At 44.3% G+C, this 15,277-nt stretch overlaps 1 protein-coding gene across 5 annotated transcripts in view; it reads left to right on the forward strand.

The window, feature by feature from the left end:
- The window catches only part of LOC126405556 (histone acetyltransferase KAT7-like), a 33,930-nt gene that overhangs the window by 8,908 nt on the left and 9,745 nt on the right, over positions 1–15,277 (forward strand). For 2 of the 5 annotated variants that reach the window (XM_050069337.1, XM_050069336.1), the window contains exons 3-14: positions 34–258; positions 3,792–4,073; positions 4,156–4,238; positions 4,687–4,773; positions 6,732–6,830; positions 6,937–7,047; positions 7,166–7,213; positions 9,118–9,309; positions 9,703–9,792; positions 10,820–10,960; positions 11,162–11,255; positions 11,529–11,675. In XM_050069337.1, coding sequence (XP_049925294.1) covers positions 34–258; positions 3,792–4,073; positions 4,156–4,238; positions 4,687–4,773; positions 6,732–6,830; positions 6,937–7,047; positions 7,166–7,213; positions 9,118–9,309; positions 9,703–9,792; positions 10,820–10,960; positions 11,162–11,255; positions 11,529–11,675 — 1,599 coding nt within the window. The remainder of the gene's footprint in view (positions 1–33; positions 259–3,791; positions 4,074–4,155; positions 4,239–4,686; positions 4,774–6,731; positions 6,831–6,936; positions 7,048–7,165; positions 7,214–9,117; positions 9,310–9,702; positions 9,793–10,819; positions 10,961–11,161; positions 11,256–11,528; positions 11,676–15,277) is intronic. The other 3 variants (XM_050069340.1, XM_050069338.1, XM_050069339.1) reach the window with 2 other exon arrangements.

Below are 15,277 nucleotides of genomic sequence, written 5' to 3' on the forward strand. Positions count from 1 at the left end.
TTGGAAATTTTAAAGTAATCTCCTCTCTTCTAGATAATTGCAGCTCAGCACGGAGCAGCTCTCCTGCAGCCACAGGTCCTGACGAAGGCCAGGATTCAGCAGCAGAGTCAGCAGCAGCAGCAGCAACAGCAGTGGCAGCGTCCGTCTTCTCCTCCGGGCGCAGGATCACACGCAGCCAACAGGGGGCGACAAACACCACAGCCAAAAAATACCCACTGCGTCAGAGCAGGTCGTCTGGCTCAGACACTGAGGCAAACGGTGAGGACAGAAGTGTTTCCTGTTTGTCTGAGACGTTAGAGCCTTGCGTTACATTAAAGGGTGATTTTGCTGTTTTTCTTTCACCTCCTCTGGCAGCAGGAGGAAGAAATCATAAATTAATTTGTTATAAGAGAGCAGAAACAGGCACAGTAGGAGGAAGAGGAGATGAGAAGATGAAAAAAAGTGATGAGAGCAGTAAAGTCAGGGGACAGAGGGAAGGAGGGAGAGTAAAAGTAAAGACTGATGAGATGGCAGAGATGAAATGGAAGCTGAATGTGAGGAAGAGGAGGAGGAGGAGGAGGAGCATCTCTGCATGCTTCATTCATTCATCGTGGTGCCATTCAGCCGATGACATGAGGCCTCTCTGTGATCACAGTGTGTCCCTGATTATAAAGAAGGCAAATATATCTCGGTACACATCCTGGACACTGGGACGAGCACGAAGACGCAGCATCTGTTGTCTAATTTCAGTCTCTGCAGGAGCAGGTGATCTGTTTCCAGTAAAGCAGATATATCTGCGTTTTGATTGTTCGGTTGTTCAGTTTAATCTCTTAGTGTCTCAACACTGAGCCGTATCATCAAACAATCTGAAGAGTTATATTACGATACACAGTTAAACACAATTTATGAATTTGCATCATGTCTTTGCCACGTGAACCAGGTTTTTGTTTGTTTATTTACACAATGCAAAATAGAAAGATGAAAAAGTCAGAGCAAAACTCTAACAACTTAAAACAGAAGGTTTAACCAAAGACTTACTGTAGAACAACTATTGTTGTTCACAAATTTGAATATTAGATTCCAGTTTACAAAAATTAAGTAATTAAAAACCTCATGGGCCCTAAAATTGACCCCTGTGGAACACCAGATTTAATGTAACAAGAGCTAATTCCTGGATAGGAGACAAATTGAGCCCTGACTATACTTTTTGCCAGCGGCAGAGTTTCCATTTTAAAAACACAGAAGAGAACACAGATGTGACCGGCGCTTTAAGAAAGCTGGAGAAATTCTAGGGAATTCTTATTATCATTAGCAATCAATCAAATATTGGCACTTTTAACACAATACAAGTTCAGTTGGAATAGTGAAGATGTGATAATGCAGTAGTCAAATAGTCCTTATAGGAAAATGAATCAGTATTGTGATCACAGTATTTAACAGCAGATACCTCTTTGTGTCTTTGTTTGCTGCTCTACCTGCAGGGTTTCTCAGGAAATATGTTTTAGGGTGTCACACAAAGTTAAATTGTTAAGCACTGGGAGAAATTAGAGTCAACAAAAACCTGCTTGACATCTTAAATAGTCCGATGTGAGTGGAGAAATAGGAAAGGAAATGAGCTGCGATGTGTCCCATTCTTCTGCCAGCCGCTCTGAGCTCAAACACTGCTCCTCTGCCGCAGTAACATCAGTCTTTACTATTGGATTTCTCACCTGGCAGCTGCTGTTGGAAGGTGTTAACTGCATCTGCATGTGGTCACATTTGCAGCCTATAGAGAGTTCTCTTGAGATAGATTTTTGGCAATAGAGACGGAGAAGTGTTAAAACATTTGCATGACTGTTTAGGACAGATACAGATTTTTAATCAGTGACATTTTTTCTGTGAGTGCTGCTGCTGTCGTCAAAACCACAGTAGTTATATTTATTCCACCACTTGCTGCGCTGCGTGAAAGCCATAATATTCAGTCTGTGTTATTTGTGCTGGGACGACTTTCTCTGTGGGAGAAATAGTTCAGCTTCCTCATAACTGAGCCAAGCATTTAAAATTAGATCGTCAGGGTACATGTTAACCTCCTCTGCTCCAGCCCTCCCTACCACAGACCCATTTTTGTCTTTTTTAGGGGGGACAGGGGATCTTTAGGGGGACGTAGGAGGTCATCAGTTTATGCCACATAAAAGTGGTTTACATCATCTTAAAGCCAGAACCTGGACATACATTTGTGATGCAGCTCAGCTCTGTGTGTCAAGTTTGTTTAGTGATAAGTCTGTAGTAAACATTGTGTTTTGGTAAGGCACCTATTTAGAATATGCCGGCCATTCCCTTTATGATTTATGTCTCCTAAGTTGTTGCAGCTATTTTTGGGTTGATATTACTCGTAACGCATATTTAGTGCTAGATTTAAGCAGTTTTGAACACTTGAGAATTAATAAAAGTGGTTAAAAATCCCTCCAAAACTGAGACCAAGACACCAAGACATTGAGGAACCCCACAGAAAAATCCATGCTGTGATTTGGAAACAAAAACTTTTGACATTTGGAGGTTTCTGTAAGAACTGCGTTTTTCAGTGATTGTAGGGTGAGCACTTCTGCTCTGGAAACTACTGAGAAACCCCCTTACTGTCGAGATGCCTTTGAAAACCAAACATCCTCTGAATATTCAAGGTCTTCAGTTTGTGATTGTAAAGTTTCATGAGGCTGTGATTATCCTAGAGGTCACTATAGGTCATTTTATACAGTGAGGTCAAGTTTCAAAAATGGTCTCACTACACTGAAATGGCTGCTATGGGCACTAACATCATCACACATGAATAAAATTGGGCTCATTGAATCCACCAGAGTCTCAGCTTTCCAGTTAAACACAATTTGTGCAATTCAAAGACAGTTAAGGGACCCCAGTGTGCAGAAATGTTTCAATACAATGGGTGAAATTAACATATTTGTACTGCTTGAGAAAAACCACATGGTTTTTGCCTAAAACTGCACGGGGCTAGCATGTAAAGGGAAGACTCATGTGTCCCCACAGAACCCATTTTCATTCAGATGTCATGAGGTGAGAGGTCAAGGGACCCCGATGAAAATGTCCATGATAGTTTTGTTCATCGAAATTCAGCCTAACTTTGGAGCGTTATATTGTCCTGAGACCCTGTGTCACATTTTAGGTTTAGACCTGTTGTCCTCGTCCGTGGACACTTTTTGTGCCATCTAGTGGTAGTAAGATCACAATACACTAATTCATGTAAAAACAAGATGGCAGCCATCTCTGCTAAGTCAGTCTGCAGCTGACCCTGATTCCTGTGGACAAAGTGGACAAAGTCCAAAACCTGATCACATATTATGGTTGAAACTTTTGTTTTTATGTTTAATAATGTTTGTAGTTTGATACGGCAACACATTTGACAAATTTTAGCAACAGTGAATTAGGAAGTACTCGTTTGAAGACATTGGGACTTTATTATCATTGACAATGTTGAGTTTTTTATACTTATCAGGTCCTACTGATCCCAAATAGCTAGGAAAAATTAAAAATGCATACGAAACAAAAGTCCAGGTCTCAGGAGGATATAACCCCCTTCCAAAAAGCTTGCATGACATGGTTTATGCCACTGGATTCAGCCAGCTACAGCCACTGAAGACAATAATGTCGACTGAGGAGGCTGGCGTAGCGGCAAGGAAGTGTTTTATTATTTCTAAGTGAACAGTCATATGAAAATAAGAAATGTGTGCACATTGTGACCATGGATTCATGCAGTGGTTATGAGTTCATTCCCAGTGTTTTTGCAGTCCCCCTCATTCTCTTTGTCCTGATTGGCTCAGCAGACCTGAAGCAGGGTGCAGACCGGGACGAGACGCCTCCCCGGACCCCGACAGGTAACGCCCCGTCCTCAGAGTCAGACATCGAGGTGTCCAGCCCTGGCAACGACCTCGTGTCTTCCAGCAACGATATTGTTGTTTCACAAGAGGAGGACGAGCGATTGGCCAAAGAGCTGTCACTCAAAGAGGCCGCCGCCCACGACCTCTCCCACCGGCCCAAACGACGGCGCTTCCACGAGAGCTACAACTTCAACATGAAGTGTCCCACACCAGGGTGCAACTCTTTGGGTGAGGGCTGCGACATTTTTCATTGGATCAGATGTCCTGTACACCAACCCTTAACTCTCTGTCTCTTCTCTTCTTCTCTCAGGTCATCTAACGGGGAGGCATGAGAGACATTTCTCCATATCAGGATGTCCTCTGTACCACAATCTGTCTGCTGATGAATGCAAGGTACACACACATACACACACAGATACATCAGCAGGGATTCCAGAGTAAGAAGTGAGTGTGAAACCATGAATGCCACAGAGGAACAAACATTTCCCACAGGATATATCATGTGTGTTCTGTCACCTTACAGTTTATTCTGTTGTGTTTTTCTGATAAGATCTGCCACATTGGAGTAAAAACATGTTGCATTTTTGCTTCAGTTGCTGCTCTGTCGCTTTTATGACATTCCTCATTAGTAAAAACCAAGTTTCCACTGTGGGAACATCTCAGCCATCGCACTGCGACCAAGTGTCCAGTGGATGAAACTGAAGGAAACCAACAGACTCAAATTGAAGTTGTCAAGCTGCGAAGCCTCCAGGAACACGGAGGTGGCTGCTGCAGTGTTTTTCCTGCTGTGGGGGTGGTGGTTGTGAGTCGCTGGTGGCAGACGGTGTTGATGTTTTGTTAGGGCAAGGCATCGACGCGCGACAAACAGGCCGAGGAGAGGACGCTGTCACATCGCCAGGATGAGAACAGACACTCCACAAGAAACCAGGTAACACACGAGCGCACGTAAAGTTCATCAGACAAGCCTAACGCATGCTGACACACACTCGCACCTAAAACAGACACACATGTACACATACATACTTACATACTGTCTGGGTAAGGGTACAGAACATATTCGACTAAACTGAGCAAGTGAGTCCAGGTGAAAGCTGTGACGCTTCCTCAGTTTCACCTGTCTGATCACGTCACCATGAACTGAAGGTGTGTTTGTGCATTGCTCTCAAAGCAGCTCAGGTTAGAGATCACACTGTGAGTCTCAGTTTAGCAGGACCAGAGGCAAAGTGATGACGGGCTGCTGTAGGTTGAGTCACGGCAAGTGTGAAAGGACTCTTCCTGCTCTGATGTCATTAATAAGGTTATTGATCAACAGAGAAATGATCAGAGTTGACCCTGAAAGACTGATTTCCATCCGTTGGCCAGATGTTAAAAAGAACCCTGAAACAGAACATCACAAATCTTATAAAATTCATACACACAGGATAAAAGTAATGTGACGGTATAAAACATTAACATTTTTACATGTAATATTCCAGCTCAGGATGTCTGATACACTTTATTTGTCCCTGGGACAATTCACAGAGGCACCTAGAGTAGGAAACATGATTTTAAAAAATGTGTAAAAATGCAAGGAAAGCTGTACACAGTATGATATAAGTATGATATGCAAAAATAAGATCATACATAATATAGATATTATGGAGATAACGGAGATCCCTACAAATCTAAAGCTATTCAAATCAAACCCAACTCTCAGGCTTTTACACAAGATCTAGAGCAGGAGTTCCCAACTGGTCCAGACACAGGATCCAGATTTCTCCGTCGTCATTACTTCAAGGTCCACACAGTTTAATATATTCAGCATCATACTTGAGTTTGGCCATGTTGTTGAGCTAGTTTGCTGTTTCTGTTAAGTAGCTTTCTGTTAGTCACTCACTCTACAGCAGGAAACAGCACTTCAAAATGAAAGCTCTGTGCTAGAAAGCCATTGTACGCAAAATTAAGTGTGTTTTTTACAAACTTGACAAGTTTTAGAGTCACTCGTGGTTCCTTCAGAATCGACCCGCAACCCACTTTTGGACTGTGACCCACCTCTCGGAAACCACTGATCAAGAGGACAGGTTAAAGTGACACTGATGTCATTATATGTGGTTCAGGTGTCATGCATGCCCGTTTTAAGGACACGCTCACAGATTTTGTCACATTGAACCTACGGGAGTGGTTAAGCAATGCTGTAATGTGGCGTATGTTAGCAAGCAGGTTTCTGTCCATGCAACCATGAGTGTGGATCCATGTATCATCAGCATATGGCTGGATCTCTTCAGACAGAAGCAAATAATTTATATACCGAATATTTAAAAGTGGCCCCAGTATAGATCCCTGTGGGACACCAGTACAGTTGTTAAAAGTGGTGGATTCTATCTTAGATTTTTGGAGCCAGAAGTGACCATATTTGGAGAAGAGGATGGAGATAACCCTAACACTAGCTGTTAGCTTGATTAGCATGGTACATTTACAGCTGTGTTTAACTGTGATGACGCTAATTTTTGCTTGTAAACAACCATTAAAACAAAATGTACTAACCAAAAAACTGAATATCCGATTCCTCAGACGGTCTTTTAGTACAACCAAACGAGGAACAGGACTATTTTAGGTGACCAAACATTACAATTAACTTTCATGAATTGGAAACACTGAAATAGTGACGGCTATGGCTACGCCTATACTGTGTGAATCTGGGGTTATGCCATGGTTACGTTGGTGCCATGGTTGTAATGATCATTATAATGTTTTCGTTACATCAAGCATCGATTAAATATCAGTACTGGGATTATTTGGAATTGAAAAACTCAGCAAGAGATTATTTCTTTCTATATTGTCCCCCCAGAAGGAGTTAAAATGAAAGTGCACACTCTTCTGAGAGTTTCTGTCTCTGTGTGGTCTCAGGCTCCTACAGAGCGCCAGCTGCGATACAAGGAGAAGGTGACGGAGCTGAGGAGGAAGAGGAACTCTGGTCTCAATAAAGAGCAGAAGGACAAGTACATGGTGAGTGGATGAGGAGTGAATGTGTGTGCAGTACTCCTCCTTACACCTCTCCCCTCCACATCCTTCCTGTTTTAATCCCTGTTCTTCCCTCTGTCTTTACCTCCAGGAGCACCGTCAGAGCCACGGAGCGAGCAGGGAGCCGCTGCTGGAGAACATCACCAGCGACTACGACCTCGAGCTGTTCAGGAAAGCGCAGGCACGTGCTTCGGAGGACCTTGTAAGAGAGAAAACTCATCGTCACCTCCCTCCCTTACTCTTTCCTCCTTCCCTTTGTTTTTTGTCTGCCCCCCCCCCCCCCCCCTTTTCTGCATTATTCCTCTTCTTCTCTGTTTCAGTCAGAAAACCCTCCTCTGCAGCCACAAGAGGAGTCTGAGATATTTTTGGTAGTTTGGAGAATCACTTCCTGTTACTCTCTGTTTGTTTCTTCCTCTGCTCTGTTCCTTTGTGACCCACTCAGATGAGAAGGCATCAATATTTTCATAACCAGGCTCACTTTAAACAGTCACATCGATGGTTTCATACATTTTAGTCAGTTAACTACAAATGGCACGTACAGTTTTCCAAAACAATCTAGATTAACTGCAGGTTTTGACAGGTTGCGGGAGATCAATAATCCATCAGTTAGCTTTTTTTTCACACTTTATTTATCAAAGTAATGTTATTCTTGCATCGTAAATTTCAACGCCCCTGACTCAAGGCCTTAAATTATTTGATTATTATTATTTCAATATACAATATCATCAAGACAATAACTAAAGACGACACAATGCTGTTACTGCAATCAGATTTTCCTGGTTAGGATCCTTTCAGTGTTCATCGTTCAGGATGTTTTTAACAGAAGCCGAATTATCAGCAGAGGTCTCTTCCTCTCTAAAACAAACGGAACTGATGATTTAAACTGCTTAAAACATTGAATAAAGCAGTTTCATGTTAAAAATCAGTGTTTTTCCAATGCAGTTCGGCACATCCCTGAGGGGCGTACTCATCATTTTCTCTGATAACTTAAGATCCAGACGTTTAGGAGGTTTTAACCAGGAGCCAAAATATCAGCAGAGGTCTTTTCTTCTCCAAAACAAATGCACCTGGTGATTTATACTGCTAAAAACATTGAATAAAGCAGTTTCATGTTAAAAATCAGTGTTTTTCCAATGCAATTCGGCACATCCCTGAGGGGCTGCCGGTCCAGTACCTGCTAATGTGTACTCGCTTGTTTTCCCTGGTAACATAAGATCCAGACGTTCAAGAGGTTTTAACCGTGAAGCTGAATTATCTGCAGAGGTCTCTTCGTCTCTAAAACAAACACACCTTGTGATTTAAAACAATAAAAATACTGAATAAAGCAGTTTCATGTTAAAAATCTGTGTTTTTTTAATGCTGTTTGGCACAACGGGGGCTGGAGCCAGGCTTTCGTTAACATTTGCTCAGCTTGTTTCTCTGATAATTTAAGATCCAGACATCTGATGACTAAAATCCTTCATCTGGTTAAAATACATAGTTAAAAACAACATATCTAAATAGTGTATATTGTAAAAATTTAGCATAAAACTGCGTAAAAAGGCAATTTATGACAACATCTGGCAGACAACCACAACCCCAACTCGTGGAGAGGGTATATGACGCTACTGAAATGCGATGGCGACCAAATGACACATCAGGTGTCCTTGATTAAAATGACAGATTTCTCTGGATCTGTTGGAGATGTTTGGAATACTGTGACTACACAACTCAACAAAATATATTATATTCATTTGGTTGTTTTCAGACATTTTAATGCAGAAAAGTTAGATATTATATCGTTAAATGATCTTAGATTTACGTATCCCTGATGCAAGGCCTTAAATTATTTATTAATTATTATTAAGTATTAAATTCAGGTTCAGAGATTTTTAAAATATCATGTTATTAAAAGTGCAATATTGTCACTCAGATCCTCTGTTTGCTGCTGAAAAGGTCCTAAAGGTCCCTGCAGACACCACGTAAACTTTTCTGCACTGTAACATTTCTTTCGAATCTTCAGATAAAGCCTTTTCCTGTTTGTTCTCCATTCTGATCTTTCTTCTTACATCTTTTTATTGGTTCATTTTTTGTGGCTGGTTGCCTCCACTGAGGTTTTCCTTTGTATGATCTTTGCCTCACCTGATCCTCTGCCCTGAATAATTGGGATCTTTCCTCTTTCTCCTCTCTCCCCTCCGCCTGCTCACCTGCCCTCTCTTCTCGTTCCTCTTTGTACCTTTTCTCTTCCTCTCCTCGTCTCCCTCTCCGCTCCTTCCTGTCGTGGCCTGTGCAGGAGAAGCTCCGTCTGGCCGGCCAGGTGTCGGAGGGCAGCAACATGATAAAGACCATCGTGTTCGGCCGCTACGAGCTGGACACGTGGTACCACTCTCCGTACCCGGAGGAATACGCCCGGCTGGGGAGGCTCTACATGTGCGAGTTCTGCCTCAAGTATATGAAGAGCCAGACCATCCTGCGCAGGCACATGGTGAGGCGGTGTCATCTACAGAAGTTTATTCTCATATACCTTCTGTTATCAGTCCCACAATGCAATGTGTCACATTTTAAAGATGCAAAAACTGTCGTTGTGTGATACAAGAGCACACCTGTAAGTGATGATGCAAAATTATGATAACCAACAAATAGTCACTAAGGTAACTTTGGTATTTTTCAACCTGCAGTCTATTGAACTTTGCCCCTCTGATGCAGTGGATCCAGTGTTGTTGGGGCGATGGCAGCGGGTTGAAGAGGGGGAGAGACCACTGCCCGAAGACAGAACTGCACAACACAACCATGCTGTGGCTTTGGTCTCTGTTTCAGAACCAGTACGTCCCTGATATAAACTAACCTGAGCTTTGTCTTTTCTCTCTGTTGCATGAAGGCCAAGTGTGTGTGGAAGCATCCTCCAGGTGATGAGATCTACAGGAAGGGGAACATCTCTGTCTTTGAGGTGGACGGGAAGAAGAACAAGGTAAGAGAGCGCACGCAGCTCCTCCTGACCCTCCCCCCTAGAGGGTCGAGGAATCACTGAGCCTCAGGCAAGAACATGTGAAAAGTGAATGTGTCACAGTGGGACTAACACACCCAGATCATGTGACTCCTGCATGTATACAGTCAATCAGACCCAAACTGGCCGAGGCGCTCTGAGCATGCTCCACAGTTTCCGCCCCGGGCTTTGACCCGGAAGTCCAATAGCATTAAATGTGCGAGAAGAAGAAGCCGGTAACAACATGGAGAAATCTACATCCAGAGCCGTGACTTTTTGGACGGACCAAATGTACAGAGCTGTAAAGTTGTCCACCATGGTAGCAGTTAGCTGCTAGCTAACCGTAGCTAACTTGTTTGTCCATTGTTTGGTCTGTGACGTAATAGGTCAACAGGAAAAAGGTCCAATACTAACAAGCTGAAAGGGGGCATATCTCCACCTATCGTAGAGGAGTTGCACATACTTGGCTCAATAAATGGATTCCCCTCCCGTGCTTGTATACTGGGACAAGGACAGTAGGCCAGTTAGATGTCCTCGTCCAGCTGGAACTGTAGAAACACTTCACTGTGACTGGAAACACACTGACTATGAGTAGTTGTATTCTGGATTTAGATACCGTAAGAAAACAGTAATACAGCCCTCAAATTCCTTTTCCCATTGCATAAATTAGTCTAGCGGCTAGCTGAATTTTTCTCTGCTCATATGAAGCCAGGATCAATCACATACAGAAATTAACAGGGGGTCAGTGTCGCCATGGCTTTGTTAGCACCTATTCCTCTGGAAAGCTCAATGGCCGTTGGGGAAACACCAACCCTTATGTCCTCAATCACTCCGACCAAGGGCCTAACATCACTCACTCCCTCACTCACTCACAGACAGCCTTGCACGCTGCGGTCCAGTCAAAAAATAGCACTTCTGGTTGGTTTTCTGCAGTGACTCCTGCACCTCGTGAGATGGAGACCTGTCTGTGTTTCCTGTTAGCTTTGATAAACTGTGATGCTCTTCCTCACAGATTTACTGTCAGAACTTGTGTCTGCTGGCGAAGCTCTTCCTGGACCACAAGACTCTGTACTACGATGTTGAACCTTTCCTCTTCTACGTCATGACCGAAGCCGACAACACAGGGTGCCATCTAGTCGGGTACTTCTCCAAGGTAACCTGGGGACAGTTACAGAGTCCTCTTGTTTCCCAGATAAGAGATGTTAGCATGAGTGAATATGCAAAGCCCAAAGATCAGACGAGTTAAGGATCAGTTCAAAATAACTTAAATTCTAAAATATTATTACTGATATCAGCCCTGAACAAAACATGCCGCTCAGCCCGTCTTGTTTACAGATTTATTCTCCGTCTGCAGGAGAAGAACTCGTTCCTGAACTACAACGTGTCCTGCATCCTCACCATGCCACAGTACATGAGGCAGGGCTACGGCAAGATGCTCATAGACTTCAGTGAGTGCAAATCAGTGTGTGTGTGTGTTTGTTTTTGTCTCGTAAACTTAACACTGGCCGGGGGATTCTGCACAGCACAATAGCAGCAGATTTAAGAGGCTGTCTGAAGCTCTTGCCCTTCGGAGGAAAAAACCTTCCACACTTGTTTTTTGTGTATTACAGTCATTAATTTCTTACTTTCCTGTATCCCTGTTTTCATTTTCTCAGCAGGAGAAGAAACTGTTCAAGGAGGAGTGTAGCTAACACACAGCTCTGTCTGATCTGTCCTTTAAGGTTACCTGTTGTCTAAGGTGGAGGAGAAGGTGGGCTCACCTGAGCGCCCCCTGTCTGACCTGGGCCTTATCAGCTACCGCAGTTACTGGAAGGAGGTGCTGCTGCGCTACCTGAACAACTTTCAGGGCAAAGAGATCTCCATCAAAGGTCAGAGCTCGACCACACTCTCAAACATGCCGGTGTGAGGAAGAGTAGGCAGGGGTGCAGCCAGACCTTACAGTCATCGTCATTCATCAGAGGACAAACTAATAAATAAACGGTGTAACATAAGGGAGAAATCTGAAAGCGTCAAACAGGCCAACAAGTCTTGAAACTGTATGTGTGTGTGTGTGTGTGTGCGTGTGTGTGTGTGTGTGTGTGTGTGTGTGTTTTAATATGTGCATGCATGCATTCATGTGTGTTGGACTTTGTGAATGGACCAGAGAGCACTGAGGTCACTTCAGCTCAGTGTTCAGGTGAGAAATGCCGGTGGACGCACACACGACTTAAACTGGAGCAAAACTGGGTCACCCAAACACATCCAGAGGACTGAGGGAACTTCCTGCTTAGTGTCAGGGCTCGACAGCAATATTCAGACATTTGTTTTTTTGGGTAGATTTTTTGGTGTGACATCTGCAGTGATGTGGATGCTGCGCCAGACTGTCGTGGTGAAGAGGGAGCTGAGTAAGAAGGCAAAGCTTTTGATTTACTGGTCCATCTATGTCCCAACCCTCACCTATGGTCATGAGCTTTGGGTAGTGACCGAAAGAATGAGGTCACAAATGTAGTTTCCTCTGTAGGGTGTCTGGGCTCAGCCTAAAGGTGCAGACACACCAAACCGACATCAAAGCGTCGACGAAAGTCAACTGTTGCGTCGTCTACGTCGCCTCACGTCGCCCTGTGTCAGTTGCATTTGAACACACTACACGGACTACATCCGACGGCCAAGTAGCACGTACGTTCTGCGCCTGCGTGAGAGAGAGCGGAGTGAGAGAGTGGTACATCCTGTCAGCCGAGGGGTTTCCTATCTGTGCAGCCGAGCACCGCAGCACCTCCACGGACTATTACATCCAGACGGTCCCGGTGTTTCCTCCGCAGGCTCCACTTCACTCAGCTGCCCGACAAACCCGCTGCTTCTTCCCACTTTAACCTGAATAACAAACCAGGGCTCGGTGCTCCGGTTGGATCCAAACGGAGAGCCGGGGCTAGCTCAGAGACTAGCGGAGGCTAACTGGCTGTGCTTCCCTCCGGTCATGCTGCGGCTAACGCTCCGCTAGCCGCTCCCAGCTAGCTCCGGTTTGTTATTCAGGTTAAAGTGTGAAGAAGCAGCGGGTCTGTGGGGCAGCTGAGTGAAGTGGAGCCTGAGGAGGAAGCACCGGTTAGCCCCGGTTTCACTACAGGCAGATTCACTCGCTACAGGGGCGAGGAAATAAAACCTGAACAGCCAATCAGAGTGATCTCTCTCACCGACAAGCACCGCCGCTGATTCAACATGCTCAATCGGCCGAAAAACCGCCGACGCCAAAGTGCCGACAGTGCGGGACACACTGCAAAAACAGATGCTCACCGATGGTCCAACTTTGGTTGACGGCCGACCGTCGGCTTGGTGTGTCGAGGCCTTTAGAGATAGGGGGAGGAGCTCAGACATCTGGAGGGAGCTCGGAGTAGAGCTGCTGCTCCTTTGCGTCAAAAGGGGTCAGTTGAGGTGGTTCAGCATCTGATCAGGATCCTCCTGGGCGCCTCCTGTTAGAGGTGTTCTGGGCACGTCCCACTGGTAGGAGGCCCCGGGGCAGACCCAGAACACACTGGAGGGATTATATATCTCATCTGGCCTGGGAACGCCTCGGGGTCCTCCAGGAGGAGCTGGAAAGCATCTCTGAGGAGAGGGACGTCTGGGTGTTCTGCTTGGCCTGCTGCCCCCGCAACTCGGCCCTGGATAAGCGGATGAAAATGGATGGATTTTCAGTTTTTGTATTTCAGTTTCACAGGGCTTTGTCAGGTATTGTCTCGGATTCTAAGCCTTTTATTACCAGGAAGTTACCTGGCCATCAGTTGGACTTCCTGGGTGTCCTTGCAATGTCAACATATGACGTTAGCATGGACGGGCCTATTCAGCAATTCTGTGCATTCAGCAGCTTTATATGTCCTAAAAAATGAAAATAATAAGTCAGCGTTGACTCACACGGGACACAAACCCTGATCTCCAGGGTGAAAGTCCTGCGTTTGACCCATTCGTCCACCCACATGGACTTTGTCACCCTTTCTGCTACGTCACCTGACTCTCTGGCAGTTAACCTCAGGGAATGTCTGAGATTTTTGCAGATTTTCTGACTTTATAATCTCAGAGAATATCCAAGTTTTTTCTAGTAAATTTAAAACTTTAATCTTGGAAACTCAGAGTTTCAGAGTATAACCCCCCCCCCCTCGTGGCAGAGGCACAATGTTGCACTTAGTTTTAAATGAGTTACTGTTCCCAAAAACTGTTTCACTGCAATTTAACACATCAGATAAAAGATTGTCTGCGGGGTCGGACTGCAGCCACGACAAAACAGCAGATAGTTCAGTAACACTCTGTTCCCTTCGCTCCGAGCCTCTTTTGTCCTCCTCTCTCTTTGTTCATAATTTCTGCATGTCATTTTGAATTTAGGAAGATCTTTTCAGCTCACACAGAGAAATATAAATACCTCTCCTCAGTCGTTCCAGTCTAGAGAAATATAAATACCTCTCCTCAGTCGTTCCAGTCTACATTGAAAATGTGTTCTCACTGTCCTGCCACGATGCGACCGCTCTGCCTCTGCCGTGTGCTCGTAGAGATTAACAAACATTGTCGTCATTCAGGGGCCTTTTGATGAAACTCTACTGCTGTGTTTGCACATTTCATAAAGAGCTCTGAATGTGGTCTCACTTTAGCTAATGTTTTATAATGCTGAGTGGATTTTCAGTCTCGAGCCTGAACAATGATAAAGATGTTTGTTTAGCAAAACAAAATTCTCTCTGTGATTTCTTTTTAAATTATTTGATGTTGTTGTGAAGAAAATGGAACTTCACAGAGAAATTATCCATGCTGGAAGTCACTGAGCGTCTTCACTATTCTGAAATCTAAAATAGAAGAAGTTCATGTTTACTGACCTCGGAGGAAAGCTGTCGAAGTCATCTTTGATTAAAAAAATAACTTAGCATTAAGCATATAAATAATTCATGAGGTCAGACTTCACTGCTGTGTCATTGTGACTGTAAATCCATCAACATCTTAGAGCCCAGTGTTTGTTTTTAATCATCACCCCATGCTAGTTTTTAATGACGCTGATGGCTGGACTCTGAGAGGCGATATGCGTCAGCCCACCACTTTGGTCCAAAGTAAAATATCACGCAAACTATCAGAAGGCCATTAAATTTCAATTTTTCACATTAACGTCCCACTCAGGATGACCTGATGTGAGTTTGGTGATGTCTTAACTTACATCTACTCTTGGCAAGAAAGCAAAAACAGCATATTTCCAAAAACATCAAGCTATTTTTTTAACATTGTCACTAGCCCCTTTTACACTGCCAGATTTTCGGTGAATGTTGGGCCGTTTTGCCGGCAAGCTGCGAGCGTTTAGACACACAGAGCCGGATTGGCGAGTTGATCCGAGGTGCCCAATTTAACGCCTCGTAGGGTAGACATATTGGTGGAACCTTTTAGTTTAAACAGACCGAGGCGGCCTTCCGCAACGGGAGGGGCTGTTGATGACTTGTGGGAGGAGCTGTTGATGACGCCGCACGTGCGA

This window comes from Epinephelus moara, chromosome 18 (genome assembly GCF_006386435.1).
Source record: "Epinephelus moara isolate mb chromosome 18, YSFRI_EMoa_1.0, whole genome shotgun sequence".
NCBI lineage: Eukaryota > Metazoa > Chordata > Actinopteri > Perciformes > Serranidae > Epinephelus > Epinephelus moara.